Genomic DNA, 13,070 nt, shown 5'->3' on the forward strand with positions numbered 1-13,070 from the left:
GGGAGCACTGAGGCTAGTTACAAAATTACAAAATGTATTGGCTAAATTAGAGAACGCTGCAAACAACAAACTTCATTCACACATTCCCCCTTAAAAACAGATCCTGGCCATGGATCGTGCACTCCTATCAAAAAAAGCAAAACTGACATGTCAAATACAAATTCTTCGGGCCCCAAAAAGCAGCTGGCCAGGTAGGTAGGCAAATCCCAGAAGCAGACAGCTAAGAAGCAGATTCTTCTGCACCAGCCTCTATTGATGCTCAACCCGTGTGCTGTGACATTGAAGCAGCACGCCTCTATGTAGTTAGCATATACGCCCTCATTACAGACATAATAGACTAATGTCTAACCTCCAGTCCTTCATGTGCATGGGGCTTTTTTCTGAAGCCCCAAAAGAAAAACTCACGTGGCCCCAGGATAGCTATGATGCGTGCATCTTTTGGACCAGAGGAACCAGGCCTCTCTTTGTGCGATGTAGCCTTGTTGCTGGAGCCTGCCGTTAGATCCAATGATGCGGCCAAGACTGTATTGGTGCATGCGGCAGAGGAGGAGGAAGAGTGGCGGAGGCACGGGGAACGCTGGCGCGGCGCTGGTGCGATGTGGCTTCCGGGTTACGCCCCCTCACGTGACGCGTTTCGTCACTATCCCGTGACTTCCTCAGACGTCTTCAATGTCACAGCACACGGGTTGAGCATCAATAGAGGCTGGTGCAGAAGAATCTGCTTCTTAGCTATCTGCTTCTGGGATTTGCCTACCTACCTGGCCAGCTGCTTTTTGGGGCCCGAAGAATTTGTATTTGACATATCAGTTTTGCTTTTTTTGATAGGAGTGCACTCCTGGTGGAACTGCGGGTCACCTCATTAGATCCATGGCCAGGATCTGTTTTTAAGGGGGAATGTGTGAATGAAGTTTGTTGTTTGCAGCGTTCTCTAATTTAACCAATACATTTTGTAATTTTGTAACTAGCCTCAGTGCTCCCTATATCAATTTTTCTTTTTTCTATATGTGTTTTTTTCCCTGGCATAGTATGGCTAATCCTCCTGCTTTAAAATCTGACCGATTCAACAGGTTTTGGACTAGTCCATCCCCTCATGGTGGATTTTAAGGGTTTTCTTTGTTTTCAAAGAGGAAGGGAGCCACTAGACACAAGAGGACTGTATATGGGAGGGAAGACCACTAGATACCATGGAACTGTAAGGGCGGGGAGGAGGGCCACTAGACTCCAGGGAACTGTATAGGGGAGGGAGGAAAGCCACTAAACACCAGGGATGCGTATAGTGAAGTTGGGGGCAACTAGACACCAGGACAGTGTATAGGGAAGGGCCACTAGACACCAGGGAACTGTATAAGGCAGAGAGGAGGACCACTAAACACCAGGGAACTGTATAGGGGAGGGACCACTAGACACCAGGGAACTTTATAGGGGAGGGAGGAAAGCCACTAAGCACCAGGGATGTGTATAGTGAAGGTGGGGACAACTAGACACCAGGACAGTGTATAGGGAAGGGCCTCTAGACACCAGGGAACTGTATAAGGCAGAGAGGAGGGCCACTAAACACCAGGGAACTGTATAGGGGAGGGACCACTAAACACCAGGGAACAGTATAGGTGAGGGAGGGACCATTAGACACCAGGGACCTTTATAAGAGAGAAAAGTGGCCACTAGACAATTGAGGTTGGCCCACACTTGGTCCCATTTTTCAACTTTGGCTGCTTTGTATTTTGACACACCTGCCTTAGAAGCTGATTTTCACACAAGTTACTTTTGTACACAGCATGACAAAAACAGAACTCGGCACACACCATACTGAAAAAACAAAACGTCTTTTATTGAGCATCGTACTGAAAAACAAAACCGTGTTTCCTTTAGAAAGCACACAGATCATTTGTACATGGTGTGACTGGATGTCGCAAGAGATGCACCGAACAGACTCCCACCGGTGTTATTATCCACCAATCCGATCAGCCCTTCTGTGGTTTCCACATTGTCCATGTAGCGTAGATCTCACGTTGTCAATATAAAAATCATGTAGAAGAATTTAAAAAAAGGAGACACTATCCTTTTAAAAAAAACCCTCTGTACAGTCTGGGCCAGTATGAAGTGACCTCTTGTGTCTATGCCATTGTCTCTTTCCTGATTATCCGCCTCTGGTGACAGGTCAGCATACTTGTGAAAGTTGACCGTGCCTTGACCTTTGACTTCTTCTTTAGCCTTTTTGGGTGTTTTAGTGATATTCCAAGCTCTTCCATTATGGCATTGAAAGAAAGACACTGAGGATAGAAGACAAAAGGTAGTCAAAACCAGATTTTATTGCACAAATTTTACACTATATCTTTTTGAAAATTAAAGGGAGTCTCATAGGCAAATGCAGGGGGGGATTACAGCTGCCTGGAATCCCCCTCAGACCAGGGCCAGTGTAGTGTCTGGGGACAGGCACAAGTTGAGACACCATAATATCTGCAGGTATCCTGCAGCTCACAGCTCCGCCCCCTTTCTTTCCCTGCTACAGTTGACTTTGGATGAAGCAGCAGCATGAGTACAGAGCATGGAGCAGCTCTGGGGAACATAACAGAGTCAGGTATGAGCACAGCCCTGTGCCCTGCTGTGTGAATGCTTCACTTTCATTAGCAATGTCGGCTGTCTTCATTATTATCTGTATCCAAACTGCTCCTGATATTGCATTAAGTGTACCCCGCATGCTGTTCTAGTATATTATTATACTGTTTTGTGCGTGGCTGAGGGAGACATTTTAGAAATTCCCTCCCCCTTGAAAATCCTGGGTTTGCCCCAGAGTCTAAAGGAAAAATAAAAATCAGATACTCGCTTAAAGTGGGTCCGAGATGAAAAACTAACTATGACAAGTAACTTGTCTATATATCTTATCTAAAGTTTAGATAGTTTACACAGCAAATCTAGCTTCAACAGTTTATTTTTATTTATTCCTGTGATACAATGACAGCGGCCATGTTTTGTTTGTCACATTACACAGGCAAGCTGCAACTGCATCTCCAGCCCTCAGCTCACTCCCCTCTACTCCTCCCTCCTCCCCTCTACCTCTGAAATCTCTGGCTAGTAACCTCTTCCTCCTCCTGCCCAGACTGAGCTCCCATAAGCCCTTGCTCTAGTGCCAAGGCACTTTGAGCTGTGGGCGAGGCTTGTTTAGTTTATATGGCGTTAGAGTATTAAAAAAAAAAAAAAGTATTTGGCTTGAGGAATGCCCTATAAACTATATGTAAGGAACACAATTATGTAATGAGTAAAAGTTTATCTCAGATCCACTTTAAGGAGAGGGAATGCTCTGGCTCCTCTAGAGCCTTCCTGTTTCTCTTACAGTGTCCACGTTCCCCCGCAGGCATCCCCATTAGCAGTCTCCAACCGATCGGTTGGAGACTGCTCTCTTTCACTTCTGGGGTGCTTTGGGAGTCTTCAGAAGCACTCGGGCTTCCGAATAAGGGCCACTCCCTACTGCGCATGAGCGAGCGCCCTCTACCGTGCACTCGCGTGTGCGCTGTACAAAGATGCCCGTCTTTGGGAGCCTGAGTGCTTCCTGAAGACCGCAACGGGAGATTTAAACCGAGGATCCAGTGCTGGAATGTGGGGACCGTGAGGAGAGGAACGTGAAGGTTCTATAGGACCCAGAGCCTCTCCTTAAGTGGGTATCTGTTTGTTTTTTTCAATAACGCTTCATACTTGCTTTAAGAACTACAGAGTCGTAAGTTGTCCTCTCCTTTTAAGTTGGCCATATACAGTATCTAGTGATGTGTGGACAGATCAAACATATCAACACATATCTATGATTGAATTATGATCAGAGAGTTCTCTTTCCCGGTTCAGTGAATAATGGCGCACAGCGCTGATGCATAAAAATTGTGCTACATTAAAAAAGATACGCTTATCGCTTTTTATAGTTAGTACTGCATAATAATGGCGCAAGGGGAAAAAAAGAAGAAAAACGGCACACAGGAAAGTTATTTAACAGCGCCGTACATATGCCAAACAGCAGACGTTATTGCGCACAGTAGCGTTATTTATCAATAGCGCCCTACATAAGACAAACTGCAGACGTTATTTAACTGCAAAATGGTAAATGGATTTAATGTAACACTGTCAAAAAAACTCTAAAGATGTTGCAGATCGAGGATTTAAAAAAACAATATTAACGTTATTAATGTTATTAACTTTTTTCAAGTAATGTGAAGTACTGTAAACGTAAACTAACGTTATCAACTTAGTGCAAGTAATGTTCAGTACTGTAAACATTAACTAACATTAATACACTGTGACTGTGCAGAGTTGGAGTTTTTAAAATAAAATCATAACAATATTAATGTTACCTAATTTGTACCTTTAAAGTACAGTACTCTTAAAGAGACACTGAAGCGAAAAAAAAATATTATATTATGATTTGTATGTGTAGTACAGCTAAGAAATAAAACATTAAGATCAGATACATCAGTCTAATTGTTTCCAGTACAGGAAGAGTTAAGAAACTCCAGTTGTTATCTCTATGCAAACAAGCCATTAAGTTCTCCGACTAAGTTAGTCGTGGAGAGGGCTGTTTTCTGACTTTTATTATCTCAACTGTAAGTGAACTGTTTACTTTTTCTCTGCTAGAGGAGAGGTCATTACTTCACAGACTGCTCTGAAAGAATCATTTTGAATGCTGAGTGTTGTGTAATCTGCACATATTATAGAATAATGCAATGTTAGAAAAAACACTATACACCTGAAAATAAAAAAGTATGAGAATATTTTCTTTGCTGCTAATCTTCTAGTAATTATTCAAGGTACACAACCAATTTATTATATCATATTTTTTTTATCGCTTCAGTGTCGCTTCAGTGTCTCGCTTCAGAGCTTATAGTTAGCAGGGGCATGTGTGCTCCTGCTAAAACGCCGCTATCCCGCGGCTAAACGGGGGTCCCTTCACCCCCAAACCCACCCCCGCAAACCTTGGTCGTTCCTGGAGGCAGGGCTAACGGCTGCAGACAGTCGCGTCTATCAGCGGCGCATCCCCGCCTCTCCCCCGCCCCTCTCAGTGAAGGAAGACTGAGAGGGGCGGGGGAGAGGCGGAGATACGCGCTGACAGACGCGCGTGGGCCAGGGCTGCAGCGGTTAGCCCTGCCCCAACCAGGAAGAGTGGATGCGCTGCACAGAGGGGGATTTGGGGGTGAAGGGACCCCCGTTTAGCGGCGCGATAGCGGTGGTTTAGCAGGGGCACACATGCCCCTGCTATCTATGAGGTCTGAAGCGAGATTTATTCTCGCTTCAGACTCTCTTTAATGTTAACTAATTATAATACACTTTGTGCAGGATTGGACTGCACACTGCATTACATTTTAAATATGACTAAAATGTATTATACTGCGATGTGTTTCTATGTAAATATGATGTGATGATATGATAATGATTTGAAAATAAAAAATAGCAATTAATCCAGTTAAAAATAGTAAATTTAAAGAGAACCCGAGGTGTGTTTAAAGAATGTTATCTGCATACAGAGGCTGGATCTGCCTATACAGCCCAGCCTCTGTTGCTATCCCAAACCCCACTAAGGTCCCCCTGCACTCTGCAATCCCTCATAAATCACAGCCATGCTGTGAGGCTGTGTTTACATCTGTAGTGTCAGTCTCAGCTGCTCCCCCGCCTCCTGCATAGCTCCGGTCCCTGCCCCCGTCCCTTCTCTCCAATCAGCAGGGAGGGAAGGGATGCAGGCAGGGACTGGAGTTCTGCAGGAGGCGGGGAGCAGGGCCGGGCCGAGGCATAGGCTGGAGAGGCTCCAGCCTCAGGGCACAGTGTAGGAGGGGGCGCAGAATTCATTCAGCTGTCATTCCTAATTGTGTTTGAAGCAGAAAGAAATAAGAAAAGGGGATACATGGCAGTGACTGCAAGCCAGATAACTAGATATTAAGGTATTGGGGAGGTTGTGGGCCCTGTGGCGCTTCTTAGTCTAATAGCAATCAGTGTGTGATGGCTGGGGTGGAGGGATGGAGGGGCGCACTTTGCTGTCTCAGCCTTGGGTGCTGGAGGACCTTGTCCTGGCTCTGGCGGGGAGAGCAGCAGACTGACACTATAGAGATAAACACAGCCTGCTCTGACAAGCTGTTTGTCAGCAGCAAGGCTGTGATTTATGGAGGGATTGCAGAGTGCAGGGGGACCTTAGGGGGGTTTGGGATAGCAACAGAGGCTGGGCTGTATAGGCAGATCCAGCCTCTGTATGCAGATAATATTCTTCAAACCCACCTCGGGTTCTCTTTAAATGAAGACTACTATCAAGAGCGTTAGAGTTATTAATATCAATGAAAAAGTTATTTAACGTCTTTGAGGAGACGATTTATTAACGGTAATTAACGATTAACTGTTAACGTTAAATAACAATAAGCGGAAGAAGGATTAGCGGCCTCACCGTGTGCCATTATTCGCAGGCGCCATTTTCGTATGGATGCCTCTTGCCTGCCCATACCCTGCAGACCGATTCCCAAAAGTTTTCAGCATGAAATCTATGCGAAATCAGTCTAGCGCCGCCGCCTCCATTGCCTCCTCTCAATCTCTGTCCCCTCTTTGCTTCCTCCTCTCCACTTGCATGCACTTTCTTTACTCACCAGTTCTTCCTCCTCCTCTGGGACTCCTGCAGTCATATTCTGTAGTCATATATATCAGTTATGCAGGACTCCTGTGGCCATTATTTCGTAGTCCTATATTATTTACCATGGGACCATAGGGGAGTGAAGGAGGAGGAAGAGCAGAGACATAGGTTCGCTACCAACATCGATGTATGCAGCGCCACAGCAATAGCCTGCAGGCCACATACAGTTAAAGACTTAAAGAGAAACCCGACCAAGAATTGAACTTTATCCCAATCAGTAGCTGATACCCCCTTTTACATGAGAAATCTATTCCTTTTCACAAACAGACCATCAGGGAGTGCTGTATGGCTGATATTGTGGTGAAACCCCTCCCACAAAGAAATTCTGACTACGTACTCTTGGCAGTTTCCTGTCTGTGAACCCTGTTGCATTGTGGGAAATAGCTGTTTACAACTGTCAAAACAGCATGCAGCAGCTACATCACCTGCCAGCAGTAAAAATGTCACCATGTGATAAATGTCAGAATATAAATCAGGGATTTAGAATATTGTACAATGGGCAAACACTGACTAAATCATTTATACATAATTATTGTAAAAATGAAGCACCTTTTTTTATTACATTATATTCACTGGAGTTCCTCTTTAAGAGAGCTTGGGGGGCCACAAGAAAAGGCTCTGTGGGCCGCATTTGTCCCCCGAGCCAGACTTTGGACATGTCTTGTGTAACTGACCCGGGTCAATCAATATCGATATAAAACCCCCACACACAGGGCAACCATCCAGGCAGCCACAGAGCAGTTCAGGACATGTTGCACCCAGGGAAGGAAGGGAGCCACATTATAAAGCAGGCTCCTCTTGGGGACTGTGGCAAGCACAAAGGGATTTGAATCTCCCTCTGTCAGATCAAGGCCTCAGCTGATTGGCTGAGGCCTTGTTGTTAGGGCTAGGTAGGGCAGATATCAGTTAGGGATGGCAGCTATCAGTCAACTGTCATTTACAGTTGATTGACTCTTTAGGTAGTTGTCAGGAAGTTCATTGGTATCCAATTAAAATTGCCCAAAACACATAAATCACCAGTAAAATGCCCTCATTTTGTGCCTGCTCCTAGTTTTTAACATTTTGTTCTCTATTTATTAAAGTGACTGAATAAGACAACAGTTTTGAAAGGTTGGAACAATCACATAAGAGCTTGCCTGGTAATTACCTAATGCTCTGTACTCTCCCCGTGCCGAACAGATGATTGACACACGCTCCAAACAGCGTACAATTATTAAATGTACCAGTTGAATAATTGTTTTGCTCTGTTCCAACTCATCCCAAACCCCAAATGGCTTTCTACGGTAACAGCTTAATTTTTTGTTGTTCGATATGCAGTTGTCAATCTAACTGTTGTTGTTTATGTGCTCTGTGAAGTATCTGTTAGGAGGGGGAAACTACTTTGAACTGGATGAAAAACAAATTCACTTTACACACTCCTACCGCTCCAACTTTTTGAGATGAGAAAGAGTGACGCTTTAAGACACGCCCCTGCCACACCTCTAATCACACCCATGCCACACCCCTAGCCAAGCATACTGCTAACAATTCAAAAGCAAAAAATGTAATTTTAGAATTCAAACCACACTGGTCTTTTCTATCATCACTCATCTTTTTTATTATATAACATTTGAAATGAAAAAACATATCAATTTAACCGCTTCACAACTGAGGGGTTTTACCCCTTCAGCATCCAAGCAATTTTCACCTTTCAGCGCTCCTTACATTCATTCGCCTATAACTTTATCATTACTTATCGCAATGAAATGAACTATATCTTGTTTTGTTCGCCACCAATTAGGCTTTCTTTAGGTGGGACATTATGCCAAGAATTATTTTATTCTAAATGTGTTTAATGGGAAAATAGGAAAAGATTTGAAAAAAAATCATTTATCAGTTTTCGGCCATTATAGTTTTTAAATAACGCATGCTACTGTAATTAAAATTCATGTAACTTATTTGCCCAATTGTCCCGGTTATTACACCATTTAAATTATGTCCCTATCACAATGTTTGGCGCCATTATTTTATTTGCAAATAAAGGTGCATTTTTTTTCAGTTCTGCGTCCATTCCTAATTACAAGCCCATAATTTATAAAGTAACAGTGTTATACCCTCTTGATATAAATATTTAAAGATTTCAGTCCCTAAGGTAACTATGTTTTTTTTTAATTGTAATTTTTATTTATTTATTTTTTTATTACAAAAACAAATTGGTAACAATTGGGGAGTGTGGGAGTTAATGAGTTAATTTACTGTATATTGTAAAATAATGTATTTGTATATGAAAAATGTTTTTGGGTGCAGTTTTACTTTTTGGCCACGAGATGGCCACAGTAATTTTTTGTAAATGTGTCCTGCAAGCATAGGAAGTACGCTTGCAGAAAGTTCAGGGAGGCTGGGAAACTGTTTTTTTTTTTCACAATGATCGCGCTACTTCTCATAGAAGCAACCGATCATTGCTGGGGGGCTTAGATCAACGAACAGGAATAGTTATTCCCGTTCATTGATCTCCGGGCGAGCGGGCGGTGGCGTGAACGAGTGTGGGCGGGAGCGAGGACAGCGGCGGGGGGTGCGTATATCTACACTCCGGGCGGGGAACTGAAGTCCAAAGGAGCGTAGATATACTGTACCCAGGTGGCAAAGTGGTTAAAGGATGGGAATATAGTTCGGAACAAATAAAAAACATTCAGTAGAGAAATACACATATTTACATAAATCTGTACATCAGTCCTGAAGAAAGAGGGACAGAGGGATTTAGTTCCCAAAGAGGGACTGTCCTTCTAACAAAGGGACAGTTGGGAGCGATGCACATTGCCAACATAAAACCAACAAACTCTGATTCGGGAAATAACTTTAATGACTAAAAGTGCCCATACATCAGATAATGTACGGGCAGAACAACCAAGAGACAGATCTCTCTCTGATTGAATCTGATCGGAGAGAGATATGTTGCGTGCCCATACACAGCAGGCCCATTCCTGATCAATTTCAACATGAAATCTCTCAGGAATCTGCCTTGTAAGGCTGCATCTGCCGCCTCACCGGCCCCAGCGCTATCCTCCTAATGTAAAATGTGCTATTGATGCCCCATGCAGTATACTGCTCCACACCCATACATTCGCACCACGTGGTTACCAGCGTAATGTGGACTTCACACATGTGCCCATGGATACTCCAGCAACTAAGTGGGTGCATGTATGTGTACGGAGCGCAGAGCCAGCGGGGCACCCTGACAGCTAAAGTATACTGCACGGGGCACTGGGAGGCACATTTTACACTAAGGGGGACATCGGCAGGGGTTCCGTCGTGCTCGTCCCCATATCCCATACCATTACCGCCGCGCACCCAATCAAGCACATTGGCCCTACATCTTGCAGCATGTCCGATTGATACATACAACCAATTTTGGCCCGAAATTTGTTGCATCATTGATCGGGCCTGCTCTTGGTGGCACCGATTTTCATCCGGTTATAATAACTGAATCGGATGGTCGATCGGCCGCCAAGTCACCTGATGTATGGCCACCGTAACTGTACATAGTTTGTTTCAAGCTACCAAAACATGAAGTTTCTTCTTCAGGCATTATACAGAACTTGGTGAAACTGAAGGACCTGACAAAGAAACTAGCACTACTGGACAACAAAATCTTCCCGCCTTAAACTGTACCTGAGAGAAAGGCGAAAAATGCATTTATACTTACCCGGGGCTTCTTCCAGACCCCTGAAGGCCGGTCCTGGCTACACATGACCTGATCATGCTCCCATGGCAGGGAGCATTTTGCACATGCACAGTTCGCTAAGACTGTAACTACACAGGCACAGAAAGCTCACGGCGATCAGGGGACATGCCCAACCAGGACCATGCAGCACAGTGGAGTGTGACTGGGCAATTTACTACGGTGCGGCCCGGGAGGATGAGGAGGTAGCCCCCGGCCTACAGGACGAAGCATGTGGTTTCGGTGCAAAGCGCCATAACTAGGCGCTGTCATAGTAGTAAAGTCATACTGCATGGGGCACTTAAGGGTGATTCGGAGTTCTGGCAATCGGGGTAAAGGCCAAATGCCCTTTCAGCCTGTTTATTAGAGTAATCCTGAATACATAAAGACCACATGGCTCTCTGTGTAGAGTAGCAAGGAGGAGGGTTAGCAGTGCCTTTTGCCAGGGCAGTTTCTAGGCTAAATTGCACCCAGGGCGAGGGTGTAAAAATTGCACCCCCTTCCCCCCACCCCCATGGACTCGCAACCCCTTACTCTTTACAGACAGTCACACAGCCACAGGCCACAAATAGATCTGCCTACTTACTAGTGACCAGCTGCGCATCCAGGAGGAAGCAGGGACCAGGAAAACACACAGGCAAAGAGAGGCCGGAAAGCGGACTCCTCCATGGGTGCCGCGCACTGACAGCCTGCAGTACCGCTACAGCACATCAGGTGTCATCACACGGGGTGATGTGATGATGACTTGACGTCTGACGCAGGCAGCCCAGGAGGAGTCAAGGAAGGTGATTGCGCTGGTAATCTTCTTCCATTTGGCTGCACCGTGCGTCACAAGCTCCCAAGTGGTTATGGCAGTCGCCCTGCCCAAGAAACGGCCCTGCCTTCTGCAATAATGAACACTGAACATCCGTGGAAGGGAAGATGCTGGGTTAATTCTATTAGACCAGTACAGCAGCTTGTCCATCTAGTTGTCGCAGTGGTTTCAAATAAATAAGCCAGATGAAGTGTGGAATAATCAATTATCACTAGCCGCAAACCACCAGCTCCGACCACGTGTAGCGCCTTGAAAATGGGTCATTTAGTAGCTGAGCTGGTAATGGTAAGACCTTTGCTTTCTTTTTTCAGGTGCTCAAAGCAAAATAGACACAGAGGACGCTAACACGCCAGATAAATCAATTTCACAAACAATAAAGAAAACCTGCAGAGAGCTGGAATAAAAAGGAGAGAGGGGGGGACAGAAATGTGAGCCTGCAACTTGTGTGCTCTGCTGCCACTATTTCTACTTAAAAAAAGAATTTTAGCGAAAAGGGGAAAAATAAATGACTACATTGCAAAGTGAGAAGCTAAAAAAATGAAAGTGAGATCAAGAAATGATTGATATTCGCCATGTAATATGTTCATATTGTTTGATCCGCAACCAGCCTGCACATCATCATCTTTACTACTGGCAGACATAAAAAAGAACAGACAGCACCAACTGCCATTATGTATGACCACCCTCATTAACAATGCGAGTACATTTTTTTTTAATATAGATATACAAATGCACAGAGGGAGATATCGGTTGCTTGGCAGCTGGAAACAGGCGTTATCTCCCACAATGCAACAAGGTTCACAGACAGGAAACTGTCAGGACCTAGGTCCTGACATCACACAGTGGGAGGGATTTCAACACAATATCAGCCATACAGAGCCCCCTGATGATCTATTCAAGAAAATGTAAAGATTTCTCATGGGAAAAGGGGTACTATTGATTGGGATGAAGTTCAATCGTTGATTACAGTTCTTTAAATACACAAAGGTTGTAATTTCTGCTGACAAATAAGAAAGAGGTTTTTAAAGAGGCACTGTAATGACATATAGCAGAATGCAGCAAATTATTCAGGAGACCCAATTGTACATCAATTTTCCTGGTCAAAGTGCCAGAGCCCCAGTCACCAGGGTGCACTCTATAGGTGGTAGCAGTGTTAGGGAGTCTTACCCAAGGTCTCCTTACTGAACAGGTGCTGGCGTGCTGAACAGGAAAAGCCACAATTCAAAGCCTGGTCTCCTGTGCCCGAGGCAGAGCCCTCAACAGTTCACTATTCAAAATATCAAGACTCCACCCCAGACCTCTCCCTATTTTACCTCCCATGCTGTCTGTTGTCAAAACACATGCTACAATGGACATCAATACATTCAAAAACGTTTATGGATGGTCACAGTGGATCATACATCCAGCAGCACGGTGGCGTAATGGTTAGCTCTCTCGCCTTGCAGCGCTGGGCCCCTGGTTCGAATCCCAGCCAGGGCACTATCTGCAAAGAATTTGTATGTTCTCTCCGTGTCTGCGTGGGTTTCCTCCGGGCACTCCGGTTTCCTCCCACATTCCAAAAACATACAGATAAGTTAATTGGCTCCCCCTAAAAATTGGCCCTAGACTACAGTACTTACACTACATAATATAAACATATGACAATGGTAGGGAATAGATTGTGAGCTCCTTTGAGGGACAGTTAGTGACAAGATATATATATATATATACACTGTACAGCGCTGCGTAATATGTCGGCGCTATATAAATACTAAATAATAATAATACATCTGTTCCACGTCTATATGTTGCCAATACAACAGACCCACTGTCATTGTACACCAGATACACTGGCACCATACATGTTTCCATTTGGATCTACAATAAATTCATAGTATACTTAACTCAGGGGGCCCCAGGGCAGGATTTACCAT

The 13,070-nt window shown here is 44.6% G+C and overlaps 1 protein-coding gene across 4 annotated transcripts in view; it reads right to left on the reverse strand.

Annotated features, from left to right (window-relative positions):
- Positions 1-1,804: 1,804 nt before the first annotated feature.
- The window catches only part of GRIK1 (glutamate ionotropic receptor kainate type subunit 1), a 599,538-nt gene continuing 588,272 nt past the window's right edge, over positions 1,805-13,070 (reverse strand). For 2 of the 4 annotated variants that reach the window (XM_068270607.1, XM_068270605.1), the window contains one exon: positions 1,805-2,270. In XM_068270607.1, the coding sequence (XP_068126708.1) occupies positions 2,115-2,270 (156 nt within the window). In that variant the 3' untranslated portion in view covers positions 1,805-2,114. The remainder of the gene's footprint in view (positions 2,271-13,070) is intronic. The other 2 variants (XM_068270609.1, XM_068270606.1) reach the window with 1 other exon arrangement.

This window comes from Hyperolius riggenbachi, chromosome 2 (assembly GCF_040937935.1).
Source record: "Hyperolius riggenbachi isolate aHypRig1 chromosome 2, aHypRig1.pri, whole genome shotgun sequence".
Classification (NCBI taxonomy): domain Eukaryota; kingdom Metazoa; phylum Chordata; class Amphibia; order Anura; family Hyperoliidae; genus Hyperolius; species Hyperolius riggenbachi.